At 49.2% G+C, this 17,787-nt stretch overlaps 1 protein-coding gene across 1 annotated transcript in view; it reads left to right on the top strand.

The window, feature by feature from the left end:
• tg (thyroglobulin) overlaps window positions 1-17,787 on the top strand; it is a 129,716-nt gene that overhangs the window by 44,897 nt on the left and 67,032 nt on the right. The window contains exons 15-22 of the mRNA XM_055633421.1: window positions 3,858-3,923; window positions 6,593-6,736; window positions 7,728-7,892; window positions 8,665-8,778; window positions 9,344-9,563; window positions 12,163-12,256; window positions 14,071-14,233; window positions 14,803-14,999. Coding sequence (XP_055489396.1) covers window positions 3,858-3,923; window positions 6,593-6,736; window positions 7,728-7,892; window positions 8,665-8,778; window positions 9,344-9,563; window positions 12,163-12,256; window positions 14,071-14,233; window positions 14,803-14,999 — 1,163 coding nt within the window. The remainder of the gene's footprint in view (window positions 1-3,857; window positions 3,924-6,592; window positions 6,737-7,727; window positions 7,893-8,664; window positions 8,779-9,343; window positions 9,564-12,162; window positions 12,257-14,070; window positions 14,234-14,802; window positions 15,000-17,787) is intronic.

Below are 17,787 nucleotides of genomic sequence, written 5' to 3'. Positions count from 1 at the left end.
ACAGGCTCTTCGTCCCACCGAGTCCATGCCAACCATCGATCACTGCTGTTCAGCTCAGTGAACATTTTATTAAAAGTATTATATCTCATGTTCCAGAACGCAAGTTATAGGAAATCATTATATTTTTTCCGAATTAAATATAAAAATTGAATTCTTCATCTGATCAACCATCATTGGGCCAGCTCGGTGGTGCAGCGGTAGAGTTGCTGCCTCACAGCACCAGACACCCGGGTTCCTTCCTGACTACAGGCTCTGTCTGTACAGAGTTTGTACGTTCTCCCCGTGACCTGCGTGGGTTTTCTCCGGGTGCTCCGGTTTCCTCCCACACTCTTAAATGGCTTCTGTAAAACTGTAACTTGTCCCTAGTGTGTGTGTAGGGTAGTCCCACTGTCCCACTAGCCTGTCCCACTTAGAAGACCTAAACAGCAACCTCTGGTGACCTTTACAATACAATACAATACAATACAATACAATACAATACAATTTATTTGTCACTTGAACCTCATAGAGGCTCAAGTGAAATGTTGTTTCTGCAGTCATACATACAAGAAAAAAAAGACCCAAGACACAACACAATTTACACAGACATCCATCACAGCGCATCTCCACCTCGCTGTGATGGAAGGCAAAAAAAACGTATCTCTCCCCTGCACTTCCCTCTCCCCCCGATGTCAGAGTCCAAGTCAGAGCCCCCGGCGGGCGATAACAATTGTCCCGCGGCCATTAACGCCGCACCGGGTGATGCAAGGCCCCGCTCCGGATCTTGTTGTTGGAGCCGCGGGCGGGCGCTGGCAATGTCCCGCAGCCGTTGAAGCCACGCCGGGCGATGATGTAAGGCCCCGCTCCAGGTCATCCTCGACCCCGCGACTCGGGCGGGAGAAGTCGCCGTTGCAGAAGCCCCGAAAAGCGGTCTCCTAGCAGGGACCCGCGGGCTCCCGTGTCACTGTCCACCAGACCTGCGGTAAGCCTCCGAATCCACGGGGTCGGGTCGCAGCAGCGCGCCACCACCGCTCCTCCCGCTCCAGACTTGGCCAGCTCCGTGATGGTGAGTAGGTCCGCAGCTCCGCGACTGGAGCCCCAGGACGTTCCTGCTGGAGGCCGCTCCACGGTGCAGCCCCAACGACAACGGAGGCCCGACAGGGAAAGGGCGGGTTCTCCGTGCAGGGGAAACATTTTAAAAGTTTCCCCCCCCCCCACCCCCCGCCCCCCCCCACACACACACACACATACCCCATCAAAAAAATAAAAACTACATAAAAACCAGTTAAAAAAACCCCAAAACGATAGAAGAACTGCCGTGGCCGCTCTGACGTGAGTCGCGCCGCCCACCGCCCCACCGCCCACCGCCCACCCAAGGTTTGCATGGGGTCACCGGAGGTTTTGGTCGAAAGTGGTTTCCGCGGTGATCAAGGCTTCATCTGCTATTTTTCATCATGATTAAAACCGGCCTCAACTAGAAATAGGTTGCCGTTTTAAAAATCAATTATTTTTTAGTCGCAGGTCTAGTCGAAGCCGGTTTTCTTCATAGTCGAGGAAGGTTTTCAACATATGCGTGGGAGGTGGTAGCAGGTTGCAGGTCACCTCCACCTTGATTTTTTTTGGGTGGTGGGTAAGGTCACCAGAGGTTGCTATTTGGGTCTCCTAAGTGGGACAGGCCCTTAAGTGTGCGGGGATCGTTGGTCGGTGCGAACTCAGCGGGCTGAAGGGCCTGTTTCCGCGCTGTATCTCTAAACTAAACTAGACTATCATTAGATCAAGATCAAGAGATTCAAGATACATTTAATTGTCACATGCGCCAGATGGCACAGTGAAATTCAATTCCCAAACAGCCATACAATAAAAAAAATAAAGAACACACACTATAGAATTTGACATAAAACATCCCTACACAGCAGAATGAAAGTTTCCCACTGTGTGTGGGAAGGCACCAAAGTCATTAGTAATTAAAGACGCCTCATTTAAGAAAACATATCTTTCTGTTCTTTACTGAAGTAAAATGATGAACTTTAGTGAAACGGATGTTACTGGTTCAAGTCCCCGCACTGACGCACTAACAACAAGTGACAAGAACAACAACAGCTACATCTTTACCTATAAATCTAAGTTTGATTTTACACTTCGTTACTTACACTTTAATTTTACACTGTTTTTGGATCAAAGTAAATTTAAGAAATCCAATTTAATTTGGGTTTGGATGGGGTGACACATTCGCTTTTAATTACGAATGACTAATTTAATTAATAATTGCTAAATAAATACATGCATTAGATTAGAGGAATGTGTTGATGTGAGTTGGATCACTGGTGTGATGTTGCTGCATGTTCCAGTGTGCCAGCCTGTATCACCGTGTGTTAGTACAGAGGGACCTTGGACCCTGCCGTCTAAGCTGCAGCACCATCTGCTAGTGTTTTATGTTCCCGCAGAGACGCTCTGACACATTGATTATTTTCCTCATCTGCTTCTGGCAGCTCCGACATCACCTCGGTGAAACGTGCCGTGATTTATGTTGACCAGGTGCGGGACAGCTCTGTGGCATCACTTGTGTTTCCATTGACACAAAACCCAGCTCCAAACATCAGTAAAAGGAATGAACTCTCCCCAACGTTAGAGAAACAGTTAGACTGGTACATGGATAGAGGGAAATGGACCAAACGCGGGCAGGTGGGACTAGTGTAGATGGGGATGTTGGTCGGTGTGGGCAAGTTGGGCCGAAGGGCCTGTTTCCACATTGTATCACTCTATGCCTTTTAGTGGAAGTTTGAATCAAAACACATGTTGGCACAAAGTGACACAGAGTGCTGGAGTAGCTCAGCGGGTCAGGCAGCATCTGTGGAGAACATGGATAGGTGACGTTACACAGAGTGCTGGAGTAACTCAGCGGGTCAGGCTGGGGTCGGGCACTGTGTACACACGTGTGGACCAGGAGGTGTCCACTGTCAGTGATGGCCCAATGGGCAGTGATGGATGAAGGCAGAACATGGTGAAGACAGCGCTGTGCCCAATGCAATGTCACAAATGGCTCCATGAGGAACCCAGTTCAGGATGTGAGGTGTTTGTTGAGGGTGATATCACGTGCATCGAGGCACACTGAAGAGCTTGGTTTTGGATGCTATCCAATCAAAGCAGATATAACGTACATCACTACAATCAAGCTGTTGTCAAGTCCAACAGGTTGAGCAAAGGGGAAGATACAGAGTGCAGAATATAGTTCTCAGCATTGTAGTCCAATGTCCGCAATGGGGTAGATGTGAATCGGACAGTACCCTAGCTCACGGAAAGATCGTTCAGAAGCCTGATAACAGAGGGGAAGAAGCTGTTCCTGAGCCTGGTGGTGTGAGCATTCAAGCTCTGTACCTTCTGCATGTCTGTGACTGTAAAGGCCACCACAGTACTGTGATCCCTGGGCACTCATTGTTGAGTGAGATAGAGCACAGAGTCATGGAGTTGTTCTGCGCAGATACAAGCCCTTCGGCCCACCTTGTCCATGCCGACCACGTTTGCATTCTGGGCCAGCCCTCTGAAACTTTCCTATCCATGTATCTGTCCAGATATGTTTCAATGGTTGTCATTGTCTGTTTCCACAACTTCCTCTGGCAGCTCGTTCCACACACGGACCACCCTCAGAGTGAAGACGTTGTCCCTGAGGTCTGTCTTCCATCTCTCTCCTCTCACCTTAAGCCTATAGCAGCTCCAGTGTGGGATGCAGAGATGGACAACCAGGCAGAACCTTCATTGGCCCAGGTTTAGAGCCATGATTGAATGGCGGAGTAGACTCGATGGGCCGAATGGTCTAATTCTGCTCCTAACACGTATGACCGTGTACGCCAATGTGTAACCGGCTGTTGGTGTGTTTGCAGTGAACCAGTGGAACCGTGTGGAGAACATGTGTCCCAAAGCAAGACCCCCACCCCCACAACAGAGAGGTACGTCAAACATCCCACCCCACCCCACCCGCCCGGCCCCATCACACCCCACCCCCCTTGTGTGCCCCCCACTCATGTGCCCGTCCCCACCCCCCACCCCCCCACCCCCCCCCCCCCCCCGTCCCCCCCCCCCCCCCCCACCCCCCCCCCCCCACCCCCCCCCACCCCCGGCTCCATCCACACCCACCCCACCCCCCATCACACCCCACCCCCACATGTGCCCGCACCCATCCCATCATCCCCACCCCCACCCCACCCCCACCCCTCCCCCTACCCCCACCCCCCACCCCACCCCCCCCCCCCACACAGAGAGGTACGTCAAACATCCCACCCCACCCGCCCGTCCCCATCACACCCCACCCCCACATGTGCCCGCACCCATCCCCCACCCCCACCCCCACCCCCCCCCACCCCCCACCCCCCCACCCCCACCCCCACCCCCACCCCCACAACAGAGAGGTACGTCAAACATCCCCCCCCCCCACCCCCATCCCCCCCATCACACCCCACCCCCACCCCACCCCCCCGCACCCCATCCCCACCCCCCCCACCCCCCAACCCCACCCCCACCCCCCACCCCCCCCCAACCCCCACCCCACCCCACCCCCCACCCCCCCCACCCCCACCCCCCCCCCCCCACCCCCACCCCCCCCCCCACCCCACCCCCACAACAGAGAGGTACGTCAAACATCCCACCCCTCCCACCCCCGGCCCCATCACACCCCACCCCCACATGTGCCCGTCCCCACCCCCACCCCCATCCCCAGAGGTACCCCATCCCCCCACCCCCCGCCCCCATCACACCCCCCCCCCAACAGAGAGGTACGTCAAACATCCCCACCCCCACACCCACCCCTACTTGTGCCCGTCCCCGACCCCACACCCCCACTCCTACTTGTGCCCGTCCCCATCCCCACCCCCCCCCCCCCCCCACCCAACACCAAGGAAATTAACCATTTGATGATAAGAGTGGACGTGTCTGTGTTAAAGGCGATGCTGTGTTCGTCTCCATATTGGTTCTGTCTCCGTTCATCTCCGGGAAACCACACAAGATGAGAATAGTGGCCCACAGGAAGACGGTGAACACCACAGACGTGGTGAACATCACCTGGCTTGACAGAGAAACCTGGCTTCCTGGTGAAGAGTCCAGCAGCAGACACACAGCCCCCACAACACCACCACAAGGGTCACGCCCAGCTCGGGCAGCTCCCCACTACATGGTCACCACTTGAATGTCACCTCCACTGGCTGTGAGATGTGAACACGTCACCCACACATACCAACAGACACTCACCTTGTGGTCTGTCCACTCTCTGAAGTATCAAATAATGGATAAAATAGACATTCAATTTCAAAACTGCAGAATATTCCCAACTTCAGCACCAGAGAATTTGGTCCAGTTACTGATGTATTGATAGTGACAGAGTGAGTGATCTAGTGTGGGAACAGGCCCCTTGGCCCAACTCACCCACACCGGCCAACAATGTCCCAGCTACACTAGTCCCACCGGCCTGCGTTTGGTCCATATCCATCCAAACCTGTCTATTCATGTACCTGTCTAACTGTTACTTAAACGTTAGGATAGTCCCAGCCTCAACTACCTCCTCTGGCAGCTCGTTCCATACACCCACCACCCTCTGTGTGAAAAAGACAATGGTGATATTGGTACCATTTGTCGCATGTGGTACAGTGAAATTAATTTTACAGTTGAATACAAGTATCACCATACACAAGCACTGAGATGCATCCCAGGTATAGTACACATGTGTAGCAGTGGACAGAGTCACCAGTCTGACACCATTCTCAAGCCCCAGGGAATGTATAGGAAACGTAGTGTGCAGGTTGTGGCTGGGGAGAAGATGATTATCTATTTGAGACTTGAGGCTAAGGGAAGGGTTAGTCAGGCCTGCAGTTAAATCCCATTTGTTACAAAGACTATATGTGCAGGAAGGAAATGCAGATCCTGGTTTATACCGAAGATAGACACAGAGTGCTGGAGTAACTCAGCGGGACAGGTAACATCTCTGGAGAGAAGGAATGGGTCATTATTATTAATTTTATTAGTACTGATATTATTACTATTACTATTATTACTGCTGCCTTTATTACTATTACAATTATTACCACTGTTATTATAACTATTACTATTATTACTGCTGTTATTATTACTATTACAATTATTACCACTGTTAATATTACTATTACTATTATTACTGCTGTTAATATTACTATTACAATTATTACCGCTGTTATTATCACTATTACTATTATTGCTGCTGTAATTACTACTATTACTGTTATTGCTGCTGTTATTATCACTATGCCTGTTATTGCTGCTGTTATTATCACTATTACTGTTATTGCTGCTGTAATTACTACTATTACTGTTATTGCTGCTGTTGTTATTACTATTACTATTATTGCTGCTGTAATTACTATTACAATTATTACTATTATTGCTGCTGTTATTATTACTATTACTGTTATTGCTGCTGTTATTATTACTATTATTGCTGCTGTTATTATTACTATTACGATTATTACTATTATTGCTGCTGTTATTATTACTATTACTGTTATTGCTGCTGTTATTATTACTATTATTACTATTATTGCTGCTGTTATTATTACTATTACGATTATTACTGTTGTGTTGCTTTTGTTTGCAGCATCACTGGATAACTGGCAGATACTGCGGGTATCTCCGATCCTTGACTCAACCATGTCCTACTTTGATGTTTTCCACGTCAGCAGCGATGCTCCTGAACCGACTGAAGAGTTTATCCGTGAAGCCAGGGATTGGTGCCTCTCAGGTAAACACCCAGACACGGACAATCAACTGTGTGAGGGGTGAGATACAGCAGCAGATAGCGGCAATACATCACTGAGTATTAGTTAGTGTAGTTTAGGGATTCAGCGCGGAAACAGGCCCTTCGGCCCACCGGGCCCACGCCGACCAGCGATCGAATCACCTCACACTCTGTCACACTGTTGCTGGCTGCTCAGTGTTGCAAACTTGCTCAGCACAGGCATTGTGGGCTGAAGGGCCTGTCCCTGTGGGGTCATGTTCTATGTTCTACATCTGTACACTATGGACGGCTCGATCGTAATCGTGCACAGTCTTTCCAATGACTGGCTAGCAAGCAACAAAAGCTTTTAACATATAACATATAACATATAACAATTACAGCACGGAAACTGGCCATCTCGGCCCTTCTAGTCTGTGCCGAACACTTATTCTACCCTAGTCCCATCTACCTGCACTCAGACCATAACCCTCCACTCCTTTCCCGTCAATATACCTATCAAATTTATTTTTAAATGATAACATCGAACCTGCCTCCACCACTTCCACTGGAAGCTCATTCCACGCAGCCACCACTCTCTGAGTAAAGAAGTTCCCCCTCATATTACCCCTAAACTTCTGTCCCTTAATTCTCAAATTATATCCTCTTGTTTGAATCTTCCCTACTCTCAGTGGGAAAAGCTTATCCACGTCAACTCTGTCTATCCCTCTCATCATTTTAAAGACCTCTATCAAGTCCCCCTTTAACCTTCTGCGCTCCAAAGAATAAAGCCCTTTTCACTGTACCTATTTCACGTGACAATAAACTAAACTACACAAAACTAAAGTCCCAGTTGTTTCGCCCAACGAGATGATGTTGACTTGTTTGTGCTTTCCAATGTATCTTGGTACACTTGACAATAAACTTAACTAAACAAAACTGAACTGAACTGAAGTGAAGTCCAAGTTGTTTTGCCCAAGGAGGTGATGTTAGCCTATTGCTGCTTGTTTCCCCGCAGCCTGTGCCTCCAATCGCAGTTGTGCTACAGTCACTCTGCAGCCCCAGGTGAGTGGGCTCAGGTGTGTCCTTTACCCCGACACCCACACCTGTGGACACCGGCAGCACACTCTCCACTGCCGACTGGTGCTCAGAGAGGCAGCCGACATCATCTACCACAGGACAGGTGAGTACCTGCAACAGGTGAGGCTCAGCCTCCGGCCAAAATAGTCTCACATTTATGTTCCTCCATCTGTGTCTCACAAACCGTTCGAGTTGTCAGTTGTCACCAAGGTGGCAGACGAGGGCAGGGCAGTTGGCGTTGTCCACTTGGACTTCAGTGAGGCCTTTGACAAGGTTCCACATGGTAGGCTGCTCTGGAAGGTTAGATCGCATGGGATCCAAGGAGAGATCGCTGAATGGATAGAACATTGACTCCATGGAAGGAAGCTGAGGGTGCTTCTCGGACTGGAGGCCTGTGACTAGTGGTGTGATGGTGGAAGGTTATTCCTGAGTTAGAAACATAGAAACATAGAAAATAGGTGCAGGAGTAGGCCATTCGGCCCTTCGAGCCTGCACCGCCATTCAATATGATCATGGCTGATCATCCAACTCAGTATCCCATCCCTGCCTTCTCTCCATACCACCCGATCCATTTAGCCACAAGGGCCAAATCAAACTCCCTCTTAAATATAGCCAATGAACTGGCCTCAACTACCTTCTGTGGCAGAGAGTTCCAGAGATTCACCAGTCTCTGTGCAAAAAATGATTTTCTCATCTCAGTCCAAAAAGACTTCCCCTTTATCCTTAAACTGTGACCCCTAGTTCTGGACTTCCCCAACATCGGGAACAATCTCCCTGCATCTAGCCTGTCCAACCCCTTAAGAATGTTGTAAGTTTCTATAAGATCCCCTGAGAGTTACTCTGTGTCCATCTAACACGGTTTGTTTTCTCACCAGTGGTAGGTCCCTGCGTTGGTCGCTGTGGTGATTATCGTCCTGGTGAGGCGTGTCAGTGCAACGTGAAGTGTGCCGATTATGCCGACTGCTGCCCCGATGTTCACACCTGTACAGGTGAGTCACAATCGTCACCGTTCCTCAAACTATTCCCCGGGAGGTCATAGCGTCATAGAGTGATACATCGTGGAAACAGGCCCTTCGTCCCAACTTACCCAACATGTCCCAGTTACCTGCCTCCCGGCCATCCATTGGACCACCTGCTGTGTCGTGAACATTCCTGGTGCCAGCTGCTTCTCTCCCTGTCACATATTTCCACCCGGAGAGAAATGGGTGCCAGTAATATGACACGGTAGCGCAGTGGTAGAGTTGCTGCCTCACAGCGAATGCAGCGCCAGAGACCCGGGTTCCATCCCGACTACAGGTGCTGTCTGTACGGAGTTTCTACGTTCGCCCCGTGACCTGCGTGGGTTTTCTCCGAGATCTTCGGTTTCCTCCCACACTCCAAAGATGTGCAGGTTTGTAGGTTAATTGGCTTGGTGTAAATGTAACAATTGTCCCTAGTGTGTGTAGGATGGTGTTAGTGTGCGGGGATCGCTGGACAGTGCAGACTCGGTGGGCCGAAGGGCCTGTTTCTGTGCTGTATCTCTAAACTAAACTAAACTATTTATTTTCAATGCAGACCCTCTGTTGTCCGAGAGCCAGCCCCAGCTGACCTCTGTAGTCATCCCGGGCCATGGAATTCTGTTTGGAAAATCCCAAGGGACCCGTGTTGGTGAGGGATGGAAGGAGGTGAAGAGATTCCTGGGCGTTCCATACGCAGCTCCACCCACCGGCAACGGGCGGTTTCAGGCCCCAGAACCCTTCAACTGGACCGGGCATTGGAACGCCACCTTCTACAGGTGAACAAGACCTTGACCTGATGGAGCATGTACATACTAGGACATAGAAACATAGAAATTAGGTGCAGGAGTAGGCCATTCTGCCCTTCGAGCCTGCACCGCCATTCAATATGATCATGGCTGATCATCCAACTCAGTATCCCGTACCTGCCTTCTCTCCATACCCTCTGATCCCCTTAGCCAGAAGTGCCACATCTAACTCCCTCTTAAATATAGCCAATGAACTGGCCTCAACTACCCTCTGTGGCAGAGAGTTCCAGAGATTCATCACTCTCTGTGTGAAAAAAGTTCTTCTCATCTCGGTTTTAAAGGATTTCCCCTTTATCCTTAAGCTGTGACCCCTTGTCCTGGACTTCCCTAACATCGGGAACAATCTTCCTGCATCTAGCCTGTCCAACCCCTTAAGAATTTTGTAAGTTTCTATAAGATCCCCTCTCAATCTTCTAAATTCTAGAGAGTATAACCCAAGTCTATCCAGTCTTTCTTCATAAGACAACCCTGACATCCCAGGAATCAGTCTGGTGAATCTTCTCTGCACTCCCTCTATGGCAATAATGTCCTTCCTCAGTTTTGGAGACCAAAACTGTACGCAATACTCCAGGTGTGGTCTCACCAAGACCCTGTACAACTGCAGTAGAACCTCCCTGCTCCTATACTCAAAGTTGATGGTCCATTCAACTGCTGTTTAGAAGAATGAGGGGGGGGGGGGCTCATTGAAACGTACAGAATAGTGAAAGGCTTGGATAGAGTGAATATGGAGATGATGTTTCCACTAGTGGCAGAGTCTAGGACCAGAGGTCACAGCCTCAGAATTAAAGGACGTATCTTTAGGAAGGAGATGAGGAGGGATTTCTTTAGTCAGAGGGTGGTGAATCTGTAGAATTCTTTGCCACAGACGGCTGTGGAGACCAGGTCAGTGGATATTTTTAAAGCAGAGATAGATAGATTCTTGATTAGTACGGGTGTCAGGGGTTATGGGGAGAAGGCAGGAGAATGGGATTAGGAGGGAGAGATAGATCAGCCATGATTATATGGTGGAGTGGACTTGATGGGCCGAATGGCCCAATGCTGCTCCTATCACTAATGACCTTATGAATAATGTTGCCTTTGAGAGGGGCCAGCGCAGAGTCACAGATAATTGAGTCTGCGGCATTGAAACTATGGGAAACGATCCAGATTCTGGGCTTGTTTGGCAAGCGATGATAGTCAAGTTTCATAGTTTGGAAAAGATGGAGCTAGAGAGGCTGTTGGACAATAGAATTTCCAGTAAATAAGTAAAAAGAGAAAAAAATAGTCACCTCTGATTGATTCATTGGTTGAAGTAACGTGGACAGTTATGGATGGATCATCATCGGAACTGCAATTACTCCAGAGATTGACAATTGTCTGGCTGAACTCCAGTATATTCAACACAAGGTCCTTGGCCAGTAACGTTAAGGAGAATCTCACCCATATACTAAGGAGGAGGGGAGCTCGGGAAAGGGTCAGCTTACTCAAGGGGATTGTTCTGTGAAACGGGTTGATGTGTTTGAGGCACGGAATGAGGGCTTCATCAAGTGTAGTTTATTGTCACGTGTACCGAGGTACAGTGAAAAGCATCTTGTTGCGTGCTAACCAGTCAGCAGAAAGACAACACATGATTAGGATCAAGCTGTCCACAGTGTACAGATACAGGATAAAGGGAATAACAGTTTGTGCAAGAGTCTAGTACAGACCAATTAAAGAGTCTGAGGGAGAAGGATATAGAGAGGGCAGTGAGAGCTGGGCGGGTAAAGTTAACGATGCAGAGAGCCTGGTGATATCAAGAAAGAGGTGTTTAAGAAAGAACTGCAGATGCTGGAAAAATCGAAGAGACAAAAGTGCTGGAGAAACTCAGCGGGTGAGACAGAATCTATGGAGCGAAGGAATAGGTGACGTTTCGGGTCGAGACTCTTCTTCAGAGGTGTTGGGCTCTTGGGGAACATCAATGTGGATAAGGGATAAGTCTCTATTGCCTGGTGGGATCTATTGCAGGTAACTAAGCGAGGGGAGATGTGGATAGTGAGGAAGGTTGGCAATAGGTGGATCAGGTGGAAATGTGGGCAGAAAAATGGCAGATGGAGTTTAATGGAGATTGCACTTTGGAGGTGAAATATAAATGGAAAGTATGTTGTTGATGGCAGGACCCTCAACACTGTTGATGTACAAAGGTTCATAGCTCCATGAACATCAGACAGAGCAGTAAAAAAGGTGTATGTTACACTTGCCTTCAATAGTCAGTATGTTGAGTCCAAGAGTCGGGAAGTCACAATGCAGCTTTATAGGACTTATGTCAGGCTGCATGTGGAGTATTGAGTGCAGTTCTGGTTGCCCCCATTACAGGGGGGATGTGGAGACGGTGCAGAGGAGGTTCACCAGAACGGTGCCGGGATTAGAGGTGTTCAGCTACAGAGAGAGGTTGTAGACGAGGTTTACCAGAACGGTGAGAAAAACAAAACAAATTCAGGGCACATCAGGCAGACAATTTAACGCAAGCAATGTTTACACTGTGGTCCTCAGTGAAAATTAACCTTGAACTGTTTTTAATGTGAATCTAATGTTCCCAATCTGTGTCCATCAGACCCAGCTGCCTCCAAGCCGGGAATGCAAAGGCTGTTTACTCCACTGTGGGTGAAGATTGCCTCTACATGAACATATTTGCACCAACATCCATTGTAAGTCATGTGTGGACACAAGGAACTGCAGATACTGGTTTACAAAAAAGACACAAAGTGCTGGAATACATCAGCAGGTCAGGCAGCTGCCCTGGATAGGAGGAATGGGTGATGTTTGGGATCAAGACCCTTCTTCAAACTCGACTCAAAGTCTCGTTTCTCGATCTGAAACGTCACCCATTCTTTCTCTCCAGAGATGCTGCCTGTCCTGGTGAATTACTCCAGCATTTTGTGCCTGGCTTCAATGTAAACCAGCGCCTGCAGTTCCTTTCTGCACAATGTGTGTCTTTTTCTGCTTTGTTGGTAATAACAGCTACGTGATGATATTGAAGACATTCGGACAGGTACATGGATAGGGCAGGTTTGGAGAGATATGGGCCAAACGCGGGCAGCTGGGGTTGGTGTAGCTGGGACATGTTGGGCTAGTTGCGCCAAAGGGCCTGTTTCCATGCTGCTTGTCTGTGCCTAGTGTAGAAGGGCTGGTGATTGGGCTGCTCTGTCACGGTGGATGTGTACACATGTGTGGACAGTACTGCTTCTTCTCTTCTGGGGCGTGAAGATAGCGGAGTCAGGGGATATGGGGAGAAGGCAGGAACGGGGTACTGATTGGGGATGATCAGCCATGATCACATTGAATGGGGGTGCTGGCTAGAAGGGCCGAATGGCCTACTCCTGCACCTATTGTCTATTGTGTAGTGTTATCCCACTTCCTCATCCACTCTCTACACACTAGGGGGCAATTTACTGAAGCCAATTAACCTGCAAACCTGTACGTCTTTGAAGTGTGGGAGGAATCCGGAGCACTCTGAGAAAACCCACTCAGGTCACGGGGCGAACATGCAAACTCCGTACAGACAGCACCCATAGTCGGGATGGCACCCGGGTCCCTGACGCTGTGAGGCAGGAACTCTACCGCTGCGCCACCGTGCCTCCTCTACAGAGCAAGATCTTTCTAAAACATTACCTGCTACAGTTAATACAAGCCCGGTGCTGGGATCTGGAAGACAATACGATTCCACTGTGGAATGTTGTCACAGATACATCAGAGCTTTTTGCCAAAACTGTCAACATCTCCTTGTCCAGAAATCCACCCCCGATCCTCCTCCCCTTCAAGACCCACTCTTCACTCTTCCATTCCTGTCCTGTTTCCAGCATCGTCTGTCTTTCCTGGAACACAGATAGACACAGAGTAGCTCAGCGGGACCGGCAGCATCTGTGGAGGGAAGGAAACCTGGAAGGCAGGTTTGGATTTCCTGGCGTAACGGAGGACAGGCAGTAAACAAGCTGACAATGTATTCCTCGTACACGTTACTGTCTGGAACCACCAATCATCACTCGCACTGCTCTCTCCCAGTGGCTTATCTTAGTCTAGATTAGTTTAGTTTAGTTTAGTTTAGAGATACAGCGCGGAAACAGGCCCTTCAGCCCACCGAGTCTGCACCGACCAGCGATCCCCGCACACTGACACTATCCTACACACACTAGGGACAATTTACAATCATTACTGAAGCCAATTAATCAACAAACCTGTACGTCTTTGGAGTGTGGGAGGAAACCGGAGCACCCGGAGAAAACCCACGCAGGTCACGGGGGAGAACGTACAAACTCCGTACAGACAGCGCCCGTAGTCAGGATGGAACCCGGGTCTCTGGCGCTGTGAGGCAGCAACTCTACCGCTGCGCCACCGTGCCGCCCGTTTCTGATTGTGTCCGGTTGGGTTTTGGTGTTAGCGTTGCCAGCAGCGGGGATGAATGGGGGTGAAGTGTTGGGGGCGTGAGGTGTGGCAGTAACACTCTGTCTTGGTCCCGGCACAGATCGGGCCAGTGCCTGTGTTGATCTTCTTCCACAACGGAGCCCAGGACTACACCGGCGGTGGCAGCAGCTCCGGCATCGACGGCTCCTCCCTGGCGGCTGTGGGGAATATCCTGGTGGTGGTGGCAAGCTACCGTGTGGGGCTGTTCGGATTCCTCACTGACGGTAAATCCCTCTCACCCTCCCGAGTCTCTTCCCAGCTGTTATCAGGCATCTGAACCATCCTACCACAACCAGAGAGCGGTCCTGAACTACTATCCACCTCATTGGTGACCCCCGGACTATCCTTGATCGGACTTTGCTGGCTTTACCTTGCACTAAACGTTATTCCCTGTTCATGTATCTGTACACTGTGGACGGCTCGATTGTAATCACGTATTGTCTTTCCACTGACTGACACAAAATGCTGGTAGACTTAAATGCTGGAGAAACTCAGCGGTGAGGCAGCATCTATGGAGTGAAGGAATAGGTGATGTTTCTACCCGAAATGTCACCTGTTCCTTCGCTCCATAGATGCTGCCTCACCCGCTGAGTTTCTCCAGCATTTTTGTCTACCTTTGATTTTTCCAGCATCTGCAGTCCTTTCTGAAACCCAAAATGCTGGAACTCTCTGTGTTATGCATAATGCATTTCGTTGTCTCTGTACTGTACACTGACAATGACAATTAAAATTGAATCTGAATCTGAATCTGAATTATGTCCAAACTAAAATGAAAATGCTCGTGTCACTGCAGGCACTGACGAGCTGCCCGGTAACTGGGGTCTTTGGGACCAGATGATGGCGTTGCGATGGCTACAGAGGAACGTCGGTTACTTTGGTGGGTCTCCGGCCAGCGTCACCATCGCGGGGGAAGGCCGTGATGCCGAGATCACCGGCATGAACCTCATCATGGCACCGGGCGCCAGACCCTTCCAACGGGCCCTGCTCCTGGTAAGAGACTGCCTCCCATCAACTTGATTAGTTCAGAGATACAGCGTGAAAACATGCCCTTCGGCCCACCGTGTCCACGCAGACCAACAATCACCCCACGCTCAATAAAGCTCTTAAAGATAGCGGAGTCGGGGGATATGGTGAGACGGCAGGAACGGGGTACTGATTGGGGATGATCAGCCATGATCACATTGAATGGCGGTGCTGGCTCGAAGGGTAGAATGACCTACTCCTGCACATATTGTCTATTGTCTGTTGTAATGCTATCATAGCTGTTATCAGGCAACTGAACCATCCTACCACAACCAGAGAGCAGTCCTGAACTATTATCTACCTCATTGGTGACCCTCGGACTATCCTTGATCGGACTTTACTGGCTTTACCTTGCACTAAACGTTATTCCCTTATCATGTATCTGTACACTGTGGATGGATCGATTGTAATCATGTATTGTCTTTCCGCTGACTGGTTAGCACGCAACAAAAGCTTATCACTGTACCTCGGTACACGGGACAATAAACTCAACTGAAAATAACACTATCCTACACACACACACACACGCACACACATATGTACACACACACACACACACACACACACACACATACACACACACACAAACACACACACATACACACACACATACACACACACACACACACACACACACACACACACACACACACACACACACACACACACACACACACACACACACACTGAGACAGGTTTTGAGAGATATGGGCCAAACGCAGGTAGGTGGGACCAATGAAGATGTTACATGTTATCTAGTATGGACAAGTTTGGCCGAAGGGCCTGTTACCACGCTGTAATACTGTAACTCTATGACACTGGGACAATTTACATTTACACCAAGCCAATTAACTTAGAAACCTGTACGTCTTTGGAGTGTGGGAGGAAACCGGAGCACCCGGAGAAAACCCACGCAGGTCACGGGGAGAACGTGCAGACTCCGTACAGACAGCACCCGTAGTCGGGATGGAACCCAGGTCTCTGGCGCTTTACGGCAGCAGCTCTACTCGCTGCATTCTTGATTAATACGGGTGTCATGGGCTATGGGGAGAAGGCAGGAGAATGGGGTTAGGAGGGAGAGATAGATCAGACATGAATGAATGGTGGAGCAAACCTGATGGGCCGAATGGCCTAATTCTGCTCCTATCACATGAACATGAAGCTTGCTGGAAATGCCGCATGCCTTTGGTGAGGTGGGCAGAGGGACATCTCAGACAGATGATATGTCATTGAAATAAAACTATATGTTTCACCGACCAGTGCAAATGTGTGAGAAATGCCTTCCCAAGGAGAGTCGGGGATGAACATTAATGACGGCTATGCGATACATCTCATTACTCTAGTAAAGATAGACACAAAATGCTGGAGTATCTCAGCGGGACAGGCTGCATCTCTGGAGGGAAGGAATGGGTGATGTTTCGGGTCGAGACCCTTATACAGATAAAATAAAGCATGGGCTTGGATCTGGAGAAAAGCTGGTTGGCTCGTGATCCATTGAGGGCCAAATGTGGGCAGGTGGGGGGGTGGCATAGATGGGGCATGTTGGTCAGCATGGGCAAGTGGGGCTGGATAACTCTATGACCATGGTGTCGCTGGTTCTGGGTGGCTTGGCACTTTAATTTCATGTGTTTTATGTGTGCAGAATAAGGGGGGGCTGATCAATTTCATCCTGGGATTAATAAAGAAACTTTCTATATTTAAGATAAAATGTCGTTTTTTAGCTGCCAAGGGGAGGGACTACGGGCTGGGGTGACTGTAGTACACTATTAGTAGTGATCTCCTCTGTAGTACATTGTAGTACACTGTAGACCACAATTACAATGCCTCCCCCAGGAGATCCAGGTTCACAGGGATGATGTGTCTTGTGGGTGTGTCTCAGCGGGAACAGTCAGTTTAGTGTGTCATATGCGGTGCGGGCTCGATGGATGGGTCTGCTCTCGGCTATGTTTCTTGTGCACTCTGGGATTAATAAAGTTTAGAGAGGACTGAGAGGAGATCTTTATTGAAACTGTATATAAGATTACAATGTTAAGGGCTTGGAGCGTGAACGCTAGAGGCAGGAAACTGGGCTTGTTCCCGATGTTAGAAGGGGGGAGTCCAGAACCATTGTTAAGGGGGCCACAGTTTAAGAATTGGGGGAGGTACAGTTTAAGAATAAGGGGTCGGCCAGTTAGAATGGAGACGAGGAAACACTTTTTCACACAGAGAGTTGTGAGTCTATGGAATTCTCTGCCTCAGAGGGCGGTGGAGGCCGTTTTCTCTGGATACTTCCGAGAGAGAACTAGATAGGGCTCTTAAAGATAGTGGAGTCAGGCGATATGAGGAGAAGGCAGGTACGGGGTACTGATTGTGGATGATCAGCCATAATCACATTGAATGGCGGTGCTGGCTCGAAGGGCCGAATGGCCTACTCCTGCACCTATTGTCTATTGTCTAATACAAGGTGATGTGTGGGTTGTTCCAGTGTGGGCTGGCAGGTCCATTGTAGAATGATCTTCATGTAGACTCGTGCTTGCAATCTCACGGAATAATCATCACAGCTCTGACCCACAGCGGGTATTGCAGATTATATCTGTATTACACGACACAAACTGAGAAACAGAAACACAAGTGCTAATAGTTCAACAGAATATTCATACCACACATTTTGTGGACATCGGCTGCATATGGAATGTTTTAAATTATTTGATGTTTTAAGGAATGATTATTTCCTGGTCGACACCTCATGCCCCTGTCCCACTTAGGAAACCTGAAC

This window comes from Leucoraja erinacea, chromosome 4 (assembly GCF_028641065.1).
Source record: "Leucoraja erinacea ecotype New England chromosome 4, Leri_hhj_1, whole genome shotgun sequence".
In the NCBI taxonomy this organism is placed as follows: domain Eukaryota; kingdom Metazoa; phylum Chordata; class Chondrichthyes; order Rajiformes; family Rajidae; genus Leucoraja; species Leucoraja erinaceus.
The sequence above is the reverse complement of the archived record's forward strand: the minus strand, read 5'-3'. Positions and strand labels throughout refer to the sequence as shown.